This window comes from Gracilinanus agilis, chromosome 2, assembly GCF_016433145.1.
Source record: "Gracilinanus agilis isolate LMUSP501 chromosome 2, AgileGrace, whole genome shotgun sequence".
NCBI classification, from domain to species: Eukaryota; Metazoa; Chordata; class Mammalia; order Didelphimorphia; family Didelphidae; genus Gracilinanus; species Gracilinanus agilis.
Genome location: NC_058131.1, coordinates 346,358,659 through 346,376,205, shown reverse-complemented (window position 1 = coordinate 346,376,205; position 17,547 = coordinate 346,358,659). Strand labels below are relative to the sequence as shown.

The 17,547-nt window shown below is 44.4% G+C and overlaps 1 protein-coding gene across 4 annotated transcripts in view; it reads left to right on the top strand.

The window, feature by feature from the left end:
• DLGAP4 (DLG associated protein 4) overlaps positions 1–17,547 on the top strand; it is a 109,542-nt gene that overhangs the window by 85,624 nt on the left and 6,371 nt on the right. For 3 of the 4 annotated variants that reach the window (XM_044664348.1, XM_044664347.1, XM_044664346.1), the window contains 3 exons: positions 3,200–3,288; positions 4,029–4,441; positions 17,198–17,289. In XM_044664348.1, coding sequence (XP_044520283.1) covers positions 3,200–3,288; positions 4,029–4,441; positions 17,198–17,289 — 594 coding nt within the window. Of the gene's footprint in view, positions 1–2,854; positions 2,935–3,199; positions 3,289–4,028; positions 4,442–17,197; positions 17,290–17,547 lie in introns of all 4 variants that reach the window. The other variant, XM_044664349.1, reaches the window with a different exon arrangement.

Genomic DNA, 17,547 nt, shown 5'->3' with positions numbered 1-17,547 from the left:
AGACCCAGTTCGGGGTTTTGTTTTTAATTTGGTGGGGGAGAGGGAGATAATAAGTGTGTTATCATTGGAAGTATTCAAATGGAGTTTGGATGTCTATCGGGGTGGATACAAAGGATGACTTTTTTCCTGTAATAGAAAAGAGGTTGGACTTAGGAGACCTAAAGGTCCTATTTTTTCATTTAGGAGTGAGGAGTAATAAAATATTGACAAATACTTAAACAAGGCACTTTAGCAGAGTCGGCCTGAAGGAGAAGTTGCTATTATCCCATTTCCACTCAACATATCATAGTCCTCAAGGTTTCAGCTAGGGAAGGCCTAGGTCTGTCTCATAGAGGCTACAGTTTTTCAGATGTACTGCTCATCTCACTCCTTTCCTCTTCTCAGCGTTTGGGGACCCAGAGTCCTTGCTCCTCTGTACACTTTAATAAGGCTGGTTAAGGGATGAACTTTTAAATAAAGCAACAAATGAGAAGCAACAGACAAGATATGTCAGTGATCCATAAGACAGGAAATCACTGATTTTTTTTAAACCAAAAGGAAGCTTAGAGATTCCAGGTTCCCCACCCTCTCCATTTTCACACATGAGGAAACAGAAACCCATAGAGGGGAAGGCACTTGCCTAATGTCACACAGCTAGTTAATGATAGGATTCAAACCCAGGTCTCTAGGCTCCTACTATAAGGTGGGTAGTATGATATAAGCTGTTGGATTTTTTCCAGTCCATAGAGCTATGAGTTCCTGCCCTGGTTCTACCACTCAGGAGCCCTTCCTGTCTCTGGGATAGGACTAGGTGATCTCTAAGGTTTCTTCCATCTGTTCTTGGTTTCTGGGGTCTTAACATGGGTTGAAGAAAGAAGAATTTAAGAATAGGAAAGGAGGTAACCAGAGCCTCAGATGTTGGGAATGTCCAGATGAGAGTTGATGAAAGCCTGAAACAGGTGGGGGTCTGGGTGGAGGACTGTCCCAGTAGGCTATGGACAGAACCAGCTGTGTGACTAAGAGGGCATGTCCATGAAGGCAGCTACAGCTGGGAGTGTAGAAGGAGAAAGACTGTCAAGTATTTGAAAGGCTGCCATGTGTAAGAGAGATTAGCCACCTTCTGCTTGGCCCCGGAGGGCTGGAAATTGCAAGGAGACTTCCTAATCATGTGTCTTTCTAGAAATGCAATAGGCTGCTTCAGGAGGTCCTAGTTCTCCCTTCCTAGAGGTCCATAGGCAAAGGTACAAGGTGACCTCTTAGCAGAGATGTTGTAGGGGGTACTCTGACAAGTACAAGTTGTCTAGGATGACCTAAGGTCCCTTCCAATGCTGAGATTCTGTAGGGTTAGACAGAAGAAACTTAGAAGTGTCCCTCTATATTTTGAGGGGCCAGAATTGAAAAAACTCCCAAGTATTAACCTGAGGCAAAGGAAGACTAAACTCTAGGCCAGAAGATAGTGCCTCTCTCATTCACAGACATGTCTTTGAGCTCAGACTCCTCCACCCCAGGCTGGAATCCTGTTGGACTTCATTGATGGCAGAAATGCCAAGTCTTTCCCCAAACTCACTTTCTGAACCTACTTTCCTTCCTTTCTTTCCTAGCTGAATCTAGGAGTGGCCCCACTAAGATCCATTTAGGTTAAAAGTACAGCCAGGGTGTTGCCCTGCTCCCCTAAAAGGTATCCTGTTTTTGTATAGAGCCTGAAGGCAGGGTGAGAGGAATTATAAAGCACCAGTCTTAGAGTCAGGGCTCCAGGGTTTGAATTTTGTCTCCTTGTGACTAGCCTTGTGACTGAGCACAAATCATTTCCCTTTGGGGAACTTCTTTTGTCCCCCATTTTGAAAGCTTTGGCCAAGGCCTTTTGAGGTTAAGGAGTGAGTGAGCTCCCCCTTCCACCATGGGTACTAAGTCAAGGGCTCACCCCTTTTTTTCTGCTTTTAACCCTATTTGGACACAAGCCAGTAAGGCCCATCAGGAAGCTAATAAGAGAAGGCCATAGGAGGGGCAGCTAGGTAGCTCAGTGGATAGAGCCAGACCTGGAGTTGGGAGGACCTGGGGTCAAATCTGACCCTAGGCCCCTCCAATATTAGTGTGACTCCGGAAAAGTCACTTAACCCTGTTTGCCAAGCCCTCACCCTTTTGTCTTAAGAGTTGTTACTAAGACGGAGAGTAAGGTTTTAAAAAGAGAGAGAGATGGCCATAGTGATTGATGCTTCTCGGAGTCTCATCCTTGTTACTGCTCCTGAGGCTGACCTCTCCCTCCTTCCAGACCTTGGTTGTGGTCTTCAGGACCCTTCTGATTTGCCCTGAGGCTGAGCTCAGGGCTCTCAGTGGATATGAGACCTTTTCTGCCCATTACTTCGTGGGGCTCTTTGGCAAGATTTCACACATTTGCCTGGAAGAAAAGTGGAAGAGAGAAAGTTACTGCTTGTTTTTCAGAGATGTGGCTTCTCCCCACCCCATCCCCATCCCCATCCTCATCCTGGGGGAACCCTTAGGGGTACAGTGCAGGTATCCACAGAGTTTTCCAATGGAAAAGTAAATTGTTTTTACCTGCAGTTTTTCACTCCTAATTCTCCCCAGAGATTTTCAAGGGATTCTTCCACAGTTGGGGCCGTGAGAACTGTTCTGGTTTTACTTCTATTCATTCCAAGCCGGACATAAGGTGGCTGGATCCTCAGGCCTGTCTTCGTGGGTCCTGCCTGCTGGGGACCAAGACCTTCCCCAGGAAGTGCCCACTCCATCCACCAGCTTCCATGGCCCAGGCATAACAACTGTGGCTCTGTGTGTGTGCGTGTGTGTGTGTGCGTGTGTGTGTGTGCGCGCGTGCGTGTATGTGTGTGTCTTTTTCTTCTTCTCTCTGATGTGTATAAAGGAGAGGACTAGAAGGAACGGTTTCCAACTCCCTGAGGACAGCGGACCCAAAACCATCGATCTGATGCCACCCTCTTCAGAGTAGGGACAGCCAGTAACACCCCCTTTGCCATCTCCCCATTTCCCTGCCCTTGCGGTATGAGCGGTGCCCGGCTTCCCTGCTCAGCCTATATGTCGGCGTGCAATGTCTGCATGCTTGTCTGTCCGTCAGTTTGTCTGTCCGTCTGCACGGACCTTTTTTTGTGTTCTACTAATGTGAATTCCAGCCGCAAGTTCTTGTGTTTTTGTTTTATTTTTTTTTTTTTTGTTTCTGTTTGTGTATTTTTTTTTGTTGTCGTTCAATAAGGTTGACTGCATTCAGCCAGTGCCAAAGGAAGAGCCACCTCCCGCTACCAAATTCCAGTCCATCGGGGTACAGGTAGAGGACGAGTGGCGGTAAGTCAGAGAGAGGCGGCGGCGGCTTCTTCCCTCCCTCTTCCCTTTCTCACTGTTTCTGCTCTCCCTCGTCTCTCCTGCTCTTCCTCCTCCTTTTCCTCTCAGTCCTCTTGTATTTCTTCCTTCCTTCTCTTTCCCCCCTCTGTTTTCCCTCTTCGAGCTCTCTCTCTCTTTCCTACCTACCTTGCTCCTCCTTTCTTTCTTTCCTTCTCTCTCCTCTTCCTCCTCCACCCTTAAGCTGCACTTACCATTTGGATCTAACCCATGTCTCTCCTTCCCGTATTAATGATGACTAGACTGGGCTTGGGGCAGGGGCAGGCAGCAGGCGCTCGGTGGTCCCATGAAAGCTTCCCCGTGGCCGTGTGCTGACAGAACCGAGCCTCTGCTCTGTAAGGCCAAAGCACACGCTGGGAGAGAGCGTAGGGCAGAGGCGACGTCCCTGAGGCTGCAGACATGTCGTTGTGGTATAATGGCCTGCTGCAGTACGCAGGCAACCTTATAACTGTGTGTCTGTGTGTGTGTGTGCGCGCGCACAGGGCAAGGCAGGGGCTATGCAGAGAATGCAGCGGGCGGTGAGGCCTGGGAGGCGGAGGGGGCTTTGGGACCCAGCTGCAGGCATGATAAAGTGATGCATTCCTTTGTCTCCCTGATGTATGTGCCGGGTGTGGTGGAGACAAGCACGGGCCTGGGCCGCCAGGTTGAGGGCCCCTTCTGATGCCCACTTGTTCCCCTCCTCGTAGGTACAGCGGAGCCTCTCACAGTATGTCCTCCAAGCGGGACACTGACTCAGACACGCAGGAGGCCAATGACTCCAGCTGTAAATCCTCCGAGAGGAGCCTGTCTGACTGCCCCCCACACCACAACTCCATCAACATTGACACCAACCCCCGGCCCTCCACCAAGGCCTCCCAGATCAAGCGCAACCTCTCCTATGGAGATAACAGTGACCCAGCCCTCGAGACGTCCTCGCTCCCCCCACCTGACCCCTGGCTGGAGACATCATCCAGCTCTCCCCTGGAGCCTTCCCAACCTGGGGCCTGCCGGAGGGACGGCTACTGGTTCCTGAAGCTGCTCCAGGCAGAGACAGAAAGGTTAGAAGGATGGTGCTGTCAAATGGACAAGGAGGCCAAAGAGAACAATCTCTCTGAAGAAGGTAGGGGGGAAAGAGCTGCGCCCTTGCAAGAGGGTGCCCCTGGGAGGGGGGAGTGAGCCACGGTGGGGAGTGTCAGCTTTGTTTCCCAGATTAGTCAGGAAATTATCTGCTCTGAGATTTACAGATCATAGCATATCACCATTGGAAGGGACTTCTAAAAGGCATCTGGTCCGATTTCCCACCCAACGTGGAAATGTCCCTACTAACTTCCCAGCAAGAAAGAGGTTCTTCCAGCCCCCTGTCAGAAGCCCTTCAGTGACGAGGGCATAGCTCCCTGCGTCTCAGCGATGCCTGGCTCAACAATAGTTGCATCTTCCTGATGGTTAGGAATTCCTCCTCACAAAAATAAGCATTGGGACTAGACTTAGGGTTTCATTTGGCAGAAGGAACTCTCCTGATAAGGAAACTTCTTTTCCTATGAAGCTGGCACCTTTCCTGCACCTGAATAGTCTCAGAGAATTGCCTAAAGCAGTAATGTCAAAATCAAATAGAAACACGGCCTCAGACACTTCCCAGCTGTGTGACCCTGGGCAAGTCACTTGACCCCTATTGCCCACCCTTACCAATCTTCCACCTATGAGACAATACATCGAAGTACAAGGGTTAAAAAAAAAAAAAAATCAAATAGAAACAAAGCCACCTAAGCTAAGCTAAGGACCCCAGCAGGCCACATATTGAGTTACAAAACCACATGTTAATATTATCTATGTTTTACTGTATTTTTATTTATTTTGTTGAATATTTCCAAATTACCTTTTAAAAAAACTTTCTATCAGTGTCAGGATACTCTAAAACAAAAGGGCTAAGCAAATGGGATTAAATGACTTGCCCAGGATCACATAACTAAGAAGTGTCTGAGGCCAGATGTGAACCCAGGTCCTCCTGACTCCAAGCCTGGTTTTCTATCCACAGAGCTACCTCACTTCCCCATCAATTATTTTAGTCTGATTCACTCACTGGTGTTAGAAAGAGGGGATCTCAGGTTTGATTCCTCTGATTTAGAATACTGAGGGGTTGTGAAATGAATTTAATCAAGTCACACAGCCAGTGGGTGCCCAGAGGTAAACTTGGGTCTTTCTGGCTTCAAAGCTGGTTTTAGCTACCACACATTCGTTTCACATTTGACTTCTCTGTATAGTTAGGAGAAACTTGTTTCTTATCACTGACAAAATCATCAAGCTGGCAGGGACCTGACACCATCTAGTACACACACCATTTTGCAGATTAGAAAATTGAGGCCCAGGGACATTTAGTGTCTCTCCCAAGGTTCTACAGGTAGTGGGCATCAGAGACAGAATTTGAACCCAGATCTTCTGACTCCAAAATCATTGCCATTTCCTGTAGTTCTCCCCTTGTAATCAGGATAAACTAAATCTCTTTACCCCATGACTAGCATTTAACCCAGTACCTGATACATAGCAGGTGCTTAATAAATATTGATGGATTGACAACTAGCCTAATAATCACCCTTCACATATTTGAAACCCACTATCGTGACCCACTAAATCTTCTCTTCATCAGGCAAAGTCTCCATGCTCTACCCCCAGTTCCTCCCACATGGAGAACATTTCCCCCACATTTCTAGCTTCCTCACCATCTCCACCATCTTATTAACACCCTTTTTGGGTGCATTCCAGTTAATCAGTGCCCTTCCAAAAACGTGGGCCCAGAACCAAACATGCTATTCTAGCTATGGAGGGTCTGACAGAGAGGCCAGGGGCCATGCTTCTCAGCACACTAGGCCAGTGCTGCTGTGTTCTTGTAAGTACTCCCAGCATATCTGGAGCACCTGGTCCAAACTTGGCTTTGTGTCATGGCTCCTGAGGTCCCCCACAGAGAAGAGGGCCTGCTCTCTCTGCCAAAGTCAGCTCGGGGATGGAGTTGGCCCAATCCAAAATCCCCCTTTCTAGGAGTAAAGCTTATGTGTTAGGGGTTGGGTTTAGGTTCCTGTTTTTCAATCTTATTTTTCAATCTTTTGTTTTTACATCACATTTATTTCTGAATATTTCATCCCCCAAGCTACCCAGCCAAAGTTTTCTCTCCTGACAAAGATTACAAAAGAAAGAAGTAAGGAAAACAGTCCAGGAAAACTAACTGTGTTAGTGGAAATTTGGGGTTCATTTGAGCCTTAAATATTTAGATATATGACATAAACTTCCTGTGATGTTTAGGGGACTTTGAAACTACATTTCCCATGATTCAATGGGTTTCTTGTCTTACGTGGTGATGTGAGCCAACATAAAGCGAACTTAAATAGAGAGGACTTGATTGGGACGCTCCTCTTTGAGGCAGCCAGGTGGGAGAAGGTAGTGGTGGGCGATTTGAATTAGATCTTAGCAGGCGCGTGTCTTTCTTAATTTTACTAATATGGATATAAATAAAATATTAATACTTCTATTTACATCCGTCTATATCCATTTTAATCGTAATATAACCATTCTACATCAGCCATGTCTGACAGCAGAGGCCGCATTCTATACCCATAGTCCTTGTAGCCCTAGGTTTACCACCTAATGAGCGCTTCATAATGATGTTGCTTGCATGTAACCATGGAAAAAATTTTTCTAAAAAATAAAAATTTTAAATAAATAAATAAAATAAAAATAAAAATAAAAAAACATAATGATGTTGCTTCATTAACTAGACAGAACCCTGATGAGCTATGCCACTAGCTTTTTCCTTTTGTAATGCCTCAGTTGCCCAGGTGTTACATTGTGTAGTCTCAGTCTCCTTTGTTGCATTCATGATTAACAGAAGCCAGTGGCTTGTATCCTCCGGGAATATGCTGCATTCTGTCTTTGGAGATTGTGTGAAGGCCTCTTCAAGCATCTGTTCTCTAGATTCCTTTGATTTCTCTCATATTGCTACTGTTTCAGCTAGTCCATGACTGCCCACTGGACCCACTTAATTCATTTTTTTAAATCCTTACCTTTTGTCTTAGAATTGATACTAAGAATTGGTTTTAGGGCAGAAGAGCAGTAAGGGCTAGGCAGTGGGGGTTAAATGACTTACAGGTCACACAGCTAGGAAGTATCTAAAGCCAGATTCGAACCCAGGTTATTCCAACTCCAGGCCTGGCTTTCTATTTGCTGAGCCTCTCAGATGCCCCCAGCCCCATTAATTTGCTGAAGACAGACCCCAGGAAGGAGCTATCACCTTCTGAAATCCAGGGCTCATCACTGCTCTTAAACACCAGGTGCTCACATTAAACAGAAACAAGAATGTGACTGCTGGCCTCTCTTCCTGGCACTTGATCTCTTTTCTACAAATTTGTTCTAATTTTTATTGCATTTAGCTGTGCTCTGCAGGTGGCAGGAGACCAGATTGGATCTATCCTTGCCTCTTCTAGCACCAAGCACAGTGCTTTAAACACAAATGCTTAGGCACCAAAATTCAGAGATGGCAGGAACCATCCAAAGTCATCTAAGCCAAATCTGCCCAGAAATCTCCTTTGTCACCTCCCCAGCAAGGAAGCCCATTGCACTCTGGGGTAGCCTGTTATTTTTTAACCAATTCATTATTTTAGGAGGTTTTCCATGATTACGTGATTTGTGTTCTTTCCCTTCCCTCTTCCTTCCCCTCTCCCTGAGCCGACAAGCAATTCCACTGGGTTACACATGTATCATTGCTCAAAACCTATTTCCTTATTCATATTTGTTATAGAGTGTTCTTTCGAAGCCAAAACCCCAGTCATATGGAGTAGCTCATTATTAAGAAGTTTTTCCTTACCTGGGGCCACAATAGTCTGGATTTGAAGGTCTGTGCAGGCAGACTTCTCAATTGGCTCTAAGGGATATAACTCCTAGCACAGAGCTGATGGATTCGAGGTGCATAATGAAACCTGCATGCTCAGATAGAGTTGGTGTTGACTTTGCTCAACCATTCCAGCTCTGACAACCTACATTTTAAATGATTACTTTTTACTCCTGTGGTTGTAGGGTCCCCCTCGTTTTTTTGTTTCTGAATCCACAGGGCCAAGGACAGTGTCTGGAACACAATAAACACTTAATAGGACCACAGCTTAAGAACTGTAATTTGAAAGGTCATCTAATCCTAACCTCATTTTACATATTTTACAAACTGAGGCCCAGAGAGGTGAAATGATTTGCCAAGAGTCACACTGTGTCAAAAGTCAGACATTTAATAGTTGTGTGACCCTAGGCAAATCACTTAACTCTGCCTCAGTTTCCTTATCTGTAAAATGAGCTCCTGCTCCAAGAGATGGCAAACCACTTCAGTATCTTTACCAAGAAAACTCCAAAAGGGATCATGAAGAATCAGACATGACTGAAAACAACTAAACAACAAAATAAACACTTTAAGTGTTTGAATGAGAACAATTCTTTCCAAAGGTGAGTTTTTCCTCATCTTTGTGATCATAGGTGTTATCAGATCCTGTAAAATAGTAGACATTTGGATTAGGGATCCAGAGAGGCCTCTTGGTACACGGTAGAGTCTTAGATCAAGGGGCTGCTAGGTGGCTCAGTGGATAGAGAGCCAGACTTAGAGACAGGAGGTCCTAGGTTCAAATCTGGCCTCAGACACTTCCCAGCTGTGTGACCCTGGGCAAGTCACTTAACCCCCATTACGTAGCCCTTGCCACTCTTCTGCCTTGGAACTGATACACAGAATTGATTCCAAGATGGAAGGTAAGGGTTTAAAAAAAAAAAAAGGAATTCATAATTAGTGAGGGGAAAAGCCAGATAAGGTAGGTACCCAGAGAGGAAGGAAATGTGCCTCTGAAGGCTACTGTTGGAAATAGCTTCTGAGACTGGAGGCAGATAAACAAAAGGGTCTCTGACTATATCAAAGGTATTAGAGTCCTGGGTTTGGGGAGATAAAGTCCTGAGTGGTACCTCAGATACTTTTTACCTATATGACATGCCTGGGTAAAGTTTCTTCATATTTAAAATGAGTTTAATAAATCCATCTAGCTTCCTGGGCTGATATGAGGATCATATGAGACAATATGTATAATCCACTTTGCTCTGTATACTTGTGAACAGTTTTTATCATCATCCACCCCCATTTTCAGATGATGAAACTGAAGACACAGAAATGAAGCAATTTGCCTAAGGTCATAAAAAATGTTCATTAAAGAGCAGTAATCTGGAAGTCAGGTTTCTATAATACCACCACTGCTTCCCTGGAAAGACAACATGGTCCCTACCATAAAGGAGTTTAGAAATCGGGACTAGATTTAATCTGTAACTAAAATCACTTTAGCTCTGTTGTTTTCCTCCCATCTCCATTGTTCTTTGTGGAAGCAGCCCTTATATAAAGGAGTGTGTTAACTCTCTTCAGGTATGGCCTGTGGAAAGAATTTGATCTGTTGGGCACCAGAGGGCCAAACTGACTTCAGCAGAGGGGGGAAGGGTTACAGGGAGGACCAAGATTTTGATTCCCTATAAGGAAAACCTTCCTCACAGTAAGAACTATTCACAATTGGAAAGGGCTGACTCAGGAGGAAGCAGTGAGTGGGTTCCCTCTCTCTGGAGGCATTCAAGCAGGGCAGGAGGACCATTTCTTCATAATACTGTGAGGGGAATCTCTCTTCAGGTACAGACAGGACTAGACACTATGGACCTCAGGGCACAACGCTTTCTGTGGCTAGCTTGGACCTGAAGGAGGGGAGAAGTAGAAGGGGAGGTATTTCATGTTTGGACCCTCAGTTTTGGGCTATTGATAATTAATAATTACTTTGGGGGGCATCTAGATGGCACAGTGGAGAGAGCACCAGAGTCAGGAGGATTCCTCCTTCTTAGTTCAAATCCAACCTTAAACATTTACTAGCTGTGTTACCATGGACAAGTCACCCCACTTGCCTCAGTTTCCTCATCTGTAAAATGAGGTGCAGAAAGAAATGGTAAATTACTCCAATATCTCTGCCATGAAAACCCCAGATGGGGCCATGAAGAGTCAGACAACTGAAAAAATGAGTGAATAAAGAAGTGGATAGAAGCCCAGATTCCTACTTTGCTACTCAGTAGCTATGTGACTTTGGGCAACTCAATTCTCCCTCTCTCCAACTCAGTTTCCCTTTCTGTAAAATAGGGAATAACAGTACTCAAGCACCCCTATCTCTATCAGAACTTTGGAAGCAAGAAAATGTTTTATAAACCTGGAGTCATAGATTGAGAGATAGAAGTAACCTTTAATAAGCCATCAAGTACAACTCCCTCAGTTAAAAGTATCTGAGATAGCATTTGAACTCAGGTCTTCCTGACTCCAGGTCCAGCACTCAACCTACTGTACCACTTCAGTTTTTTTTGTTTGTTTGTTTGTTTGTTTTGTTTTTTATTTTAAACCCTTAACTTCTGTGTATTGACTCCTGGGCAGAAGAGTGGTAAGGGTGGGCAATGGGGGTCAAGTGACTTGCCCAGAGTCACACAGCTGGGAAGTGTCTATAGCCAGCCAGATTGTCTCTAGGCCTGGCTCTCAATCCACTGAGCTACCCAGCTGCCCCACCACTTCAGTTCTAAAAACCTCAAAGTTTCTTTATTTTATTTTTTGGTGTCTAGAACTCCCAGTGCTCTGCAGCTGTCTACCTACAGCACTGAGAGAGGGAGGGCATGTGATTTGCCCAGAATCACACAGCCAGAATTTGTCAGAGGTGGAATTTTAACCTTCGTCCCTCCCTATCTGCCTAGTCACTCTGTCTCACAATATCTTGCTGGATGAGCTATACTATGGCCCAGGGCTTTCTAATCAAGCACAGTGCTCTTTGCACAGTAGGCACTGAAAGTGAGTTGAATTAATTTGCCCTCTGCAACAGAAAGCCACTTTTGGATTGAGCAGATTTCCTTGATTCCGGTTCCTCAGGGAGGACATTTGCTGCCATTCTTATTCCCTGACAAACTAACCTGTTAGAAGAACTAATGAAGTTCTCTCCTGGGGAGAGAGAATTTGGGCTCCACAAGTTCACAGTATTTGTCTTCAGATATAGAAAGGATATATATATATTATATTATATATGTATTAGGTATTAGGAAACATCTTATTAGATATTTTATTATCTAGATATTAAATATTTAGGTAGATTATTTTTATATTAGATATATTAGGGAAGAGGAATTAGGCTGGTTCCACATGACCATGGGGTCCTTGCCTAAGGTCTTCTTCCTTTTTCTGAATTCAAAACTGGCCTCCAATTCTTACTAGCTCTTTGACCACCCTGGGCAAGTCACTTATCAGTTTCCTCATTGGTAAAATGAGCTAGAAAAGGAAATGACAAACTACTTTGGTATCTCTGCCAAGAAAACCCCCAGTGGAGTCATGAAGAGTCAGACATCACTTTTTTAAAAATGACTAACCAACAATAGATGACCACCTGGGTTTACTGTATGAATTGAATTAAAAGTCCCTTCTGATTTTGAGGTACTGTGATTATGTGGGTACAAGCTGAGAGAGCATTCCAGGTACAATAATAATAACGAAGGATCAGCTGGGTAGCTCAGTGGATAGAGAGCCAGCCCTAGAGATGGGAGGTCTTAGTTTAAAATCTGGCCTCAGACACTTCTTAGCTGTGTGATCCTGAACAAGTCACTTAACCCCCCCATTGCCTAGCACTCTTCTGTCTCGGAACTGATACTTAGTATTGATTCCAAGATGGAAGGTAAGGGTTTAAAAAAGGAGGAAGTGGCAAACCGCTCCAGTATCTTTGCCAAGAAAACCACAAATGGGGTCACGAGTCGGACACGACTGAAAAAAATGATTGAACAATACTTGACCACCGAGGGGAGAGCCAGATTCTGATGAGGCCAGATTCCTGAGAGGCATATTTTCAGCTTAGTAGGAGGAATGCTTCCCACCTATGAGAGCTGGGCAATGGGCACTTGTAGGAGGTGATTGTGTCACTAGAAGAAGCAGCTCATTTGTTGGAATTGTTAATTAGGGAATTTCCTTTTCATTTCCTGGTTGGGCGTTAAACCTTTTGACTTTCTATTGGGATATCTTGGAATTTCTGGAATCCATTCATTCTCTTGGGAGCAGTCCACAACCCTTTATCAGGCACCTCCTTTGGGCCTCAAGGAGCTTGCACTCTATCTTGGGGAACAATGTATGTGTCTGCATATAAGTAAACATAAGATGGACCTAAAGTCAGTAGCAGGTAACTTCTTGAGTATTGGAGGCACTAGTAGTTTAATAGGGAGGGGAAAGGAGAATGCCAGGAAAGATCTGGGAATTGGAGATAGTGTTTGTGCCAAGCTTTGAAGCAAGCTTAGGGATTCTAATAGGTTGAGCAAAAGAGAGAGGATGTTCCAGGAATAGGAGATGGCCTGAGCAAAGGCTTGGGATGTAGAATGTTATGGTGCCATGAGTGACAGCAAGAAGGACACGTTGGCTGAAAATGTGGAGTGCTCAGAGGAAGTAATGTGGACACATAAAGCTTAAATTAAGCCCAAGTGGGTAGCTTAGAAACAGAGAAATGAATTAGAAACAAGAAAGGTAGACTGGAGCCCTCTTGTAAAGGGCTTTAAGTGCCAAACTGAGAGGTTAATGTCTTATCCCAGAGGGAAAAAGGAGCCAGCAAAGCTTCTTGACCAGGGAAGTGACATGATCAAGCCTTTGGCAAACTGTGTGGTGGGGGCCCTGTAGAGGGATCCCCAAGGGTTGCATTATGGATATTCAGGGGCCCAGTTAGCCTCAATTGACTCCTGAGTACAGCACAAGCACAGACTCCTCAGAAGTGCTGTTTTGGAATCTCCTTCTACTGAACTGAACTCCAGCCAGGGGAGGTAAGAATTATAAGATGTTAGAGGTAAAAGGACCCTCATAGATTGTCTAACAAAATTGTGTTATTTTACAGAGGAGAAAACTAAGACAAAGAAAGGAAAGGACTGGAATCCAGCCCTTTTGGATCTCAATCCAGGCTCTCATCCCTCATCTTGTACTGCTGGGGGACTTTTATTTTTGACCCTTACTTTTACTTACTTAAACCCACTAAAACAGAAGGGCAAAGGCTAGGCAAACAGAGTTAAGTGATTTGCCCTGGTTTATATAGCTAGAAAGTACCTGAGGCCAGATTTGAACCCCTTTGGAAGCCAAGGCCAGCTGGCCAGAGCGCCAGGCCTAGAGGTGGGAGGACCTAGGTTCACATTCCAACTCCAGTGGGTGACTTTTTTGTTCAACCTTTTAAACCAGGCTGAAAAATTCTCTGCAAGTGTTTCTTGACTGAAAACCAGCTGCAGAAGCCTGTCTAGAGAAGGTTTGGCACTCCGGCCCAAAATGCCAGCTCGTTTCTCTTACAGAAATAGGTGTCAGAGTTGAAACACGCAGGCACTGGAAAGAAACTAAGGCCTAACAAAGGGAAAGATCGCATTGATTGGGATTAGTAGAGCCTATCTCCTAGTGGGAGACCCCAGGAGCTTTTAAGGAAGATGGACAGGATTGGAATGTCCCAGAATAGCTAAGAATAAGCTGTGTGTGGAGCCCTGAGATGCTGATGGTATAGTCCCTCCCCTTATTGCAGAGCAGGAGGACTGTGCTGCCAACACAGTTCATTTTGCTGAACTTCCCCCCGCCCCCTCCTTTTTAATCTTTATTATGAAGGGTGGCTTGCTGTGGTGGGAGCAGTAAAAAATGAATGCAATGGGGGGCAGCTGGGGAGCTCAGTGGATTGAGAGCCAGACCTAGAGACAGGAGGTCCTAGATTCAAATCTGGCCTCAGACACTTCCCAGCTGTGTGACCCTGGGCAAGTCACTTGACCCCCATTGCCTATCCTTACCACTCTTCTGCCTAGGAGCCAATACAGGGTTAAGGGTTTAAAAAAATGAATGCAATGAGGGAAAAAAGAATCAATAAAAAGATAATTTATTAAAAGAAATCTTTAAAGCATATTTAGAGTATAACTGGGAGACAAACGAAGCTTGGACATCCAGCCTTGAAGGAATGCTAGATGACTTTCTTTTGCCCAAGAGCCATAAAGCTCAAGTCCAAAGGGGTAGTTTAGAAACAAAGAAATGAATTTCCAAGAAGGCAGACACTCAAGGCCCACATTTTCCATTTATTTAGCATCCCCCCTTCCCTCCCCGCCCCCCCCTTCCTTTCTAAAGGAGAAGTAATTTGCCCAAGATCACATAGATCAGTTTGTGTCAGCCAAGATTGTTTGTTTATTTGTTTCTTTATTCAGTTCCATGTAGAAACAGTTTTTAATGATTGTTCTCTGACATTTTAGGATTCAGATTTTCTGTTTTCTTCCTTCCCCCTCCCCAAAGCAATAAATAAATAGTCTGATATAGGTTATACCAGTGCTTTCATGCATTATGTTTTCCATATTGCTCATGCTAGGACAGAAGTCACATATGACACATTCAATTTTTTAAAAATCATGAAGAAAATAAAGTGGAAGACAGCATCCTTTCATCTGCAATCAGTCTCCAAAAGTTCCTTCTTTGACAGCTAAGGTTCTGATCTATCTCTTTTCCCTGGCATCCCAGGGTTTTGCTCAGCCCTTAGCACAAGTCCTGGCAATAGTAGGTGACTAATAATTGCTAGTTGACTATATGCCTGCCCTATCCTTTGGAAGTCAGTGGTCAAGTCAACCCTTGGAAGAAGGATGGGAAAGGAGGATATTTCTTTTATTCTGAGCTCCTCTCATCTAAAATAAGGACATAGAAAACAGCATTTTCCCTAGTAAATTACCCCTACCCCAGCCAAACAAAGGGGCAGGAGGTGAAGGAAAATGGGGGGATTGCCATGGGATAAAGGCCAAACAAGAAAGAAAATATATTCCAAATTTTGGACAAATATCAAGGGAGGGAGCATCATTTTTGAAATGGTGGATTTGGTGTCATGGTTCCAATCCTGTTTCTCTTGCCTGTGTGCTCTTAACTCTCTCTCTGGGTTATTCATTGCTTTATCTGTCAACAGGAGGAGTTGAACTACTTGGGAGAACTTGTGTGGAAATTTGTTGTTGCATGTAATTGTCAGAAAATTAAAATATATTAAAGAAGGAGTTGGACTAAAAGATCTTCCATCTCTGAATCTGATTCAGCAATCTCTAGTCTAAATAATATAAAGAGATCATGGGATTCATATAATTTGATTATTTAATTAACCCTTATCTTCCATCTTAGAATCAATACTATGTATTGATTCCAAGGCAGACCAACAGTAAGAACTTGGCAATTGGGGTAAAGTGACTTGCCCAGTGTCACACAGCTAGGAAACATCTGAGGCCACATTTGAACCCCGGTCCTCCCTTCTCCAGGCTTGGCTCTCTATCAACTGAAATTATCCATTGCCCTTGATGATTTTTTAAAATAAATTTAAAATTTTTTGTTTGTTTGTTTTTAAACCCTTAGCTTCTGTGTATTGGCTTATAGGTGGAAGAGTAGTAAGGGTGGGCAATGGGGGTGAAGTGACTTGCCCAGGGTCACACAGCTGGGAAGTGTCTGAGGCCAGATTTGAACCCAGGACCTCCCGTCTCTAGGCCTGACTCTCAATCCACTGAGCTACCCAGCTGCCCCTAAAATTTTTTAATTATTATTGATTGGGTTATTTATCAAGCCATTTCTGGAAGCATTTCCCTTATTTTATTTCTCCTGCCCCCGCCACAGAATCCTTTACTCATTAAAAAAAAAGAAAAACAGTGGCAGCACACAATAGGTGTCTGTACCTCCTCCTATCACATCTACATTATCCTGCCCTTGTAGTTGTCTGCCTCTATTGGGAAGGAAGGAGTGTTCTCAATGGAGGCAGATGAGGAAAGGACTCCAAGCTCTGAGAAGCAAGAGAATTTGGTTCCAGCCAATTCTTCATGTGACTTTGGGTTTAGTCACTCATCCTCCAAACCTCATTTCCCTCCTCCTGCTACTTGGTTTCTGTGTGACCCAAGACAGATTCTCCTCCAGGCCTAGGTTTCCTCTTCTTCAAAGTGAATAGGATTGGACTGTAAGGTCCCCTTCCAGCTCTAAATCCTTTAATCTATAAAAGGGGGAAAGTGACACATTAGTTGTCTCCCTCAGAGGGTGATAGAGAAGGTGTTTGAGCAATCTTTAAAGTAATGATCTAGGGCCAGCTGGGTGTCTCAGTGGATTGAGAGTTAGGCCCAGAGACAGGAGGTCCTGGGTCCAAATCTGGGCTTAGATACTTCCTAGCTGGGCAAGTCACTGAACCCCTATTGCCTTACAATTCTTCTACCTTAGAACCAATACACAGTATTGATTCCAAGATAGAAGGTAAGGGTTTAAAAAAAAAAAGTAATTGTCTAACCTTATAAGCTGTTGGGACTTTCATTGCTGTTATTATTGCTGCCATTTTGTCCCTGATGATGCCACAAAGAGGATGGGAAGTTTGGAACAGACTTTTCACTGTTTCTGTGTCTGTATTTGTGCTAAAAGCAGCCTCAGAACAATAGGTGACAGCCTACCCTTCCTTTGATAGGATGGCCAGGCTGAGTTGTTGGCATTCTCAGGGCAGTGGGTAGAGTCAGAGCCCTAATGAAAAGCATTGGACTGGAAGCCAAAGGACCTGAAAATAAACCTCAGCCCTAGCCCTCAGGAGCTGGTTCTGGACTAGCCACATGATTTCTTAGTCCCAGTGTCTTTATCTGTTAAATAAGGATGAAAAGAGATACCCACATGTAATATTTCATGAAATTACTATGGACAATGAGCTTTGCAAACCTTAAGACTATAAATGTTGTGTATATGTTTGTCATTAATAATGGTAATTATTACAATATTCTTCCTAGATGTCTCAGAGATTGACTAGTTTTGCTCTGGACCAATCTTTCTTCTCTTTCCTCTCAGTCTTAGGGAAAGTTCTCAGTGCTGTTGGCAGTGCCCAGCTATTGATGTCTCAGAAATTCCAGCAGTTCCGGGGTCTTTGTGACCAAAACTTGGTGAGTCTGAATTCCCTTGGTGGTCCTTGAAGCTGTTGTGGGCTTAGATCGGGGAGCAGCAGGGAGGAGACAAATCTGGCTTCCTCAGAAGTCCCTTGGCCTAGCTTGCTGCCAAACTAAGGCCATTCATTCGACTGGTGACTCTATAAGATCCCACATTCTCCTCTGGGGAAAAGAAATGTCAGCAGCAAGTCCTGGGTCTTTAAAATGACTCAGACATTCCAGAACCATTAGTTTGGGGGTGGGGAGAACTGAACT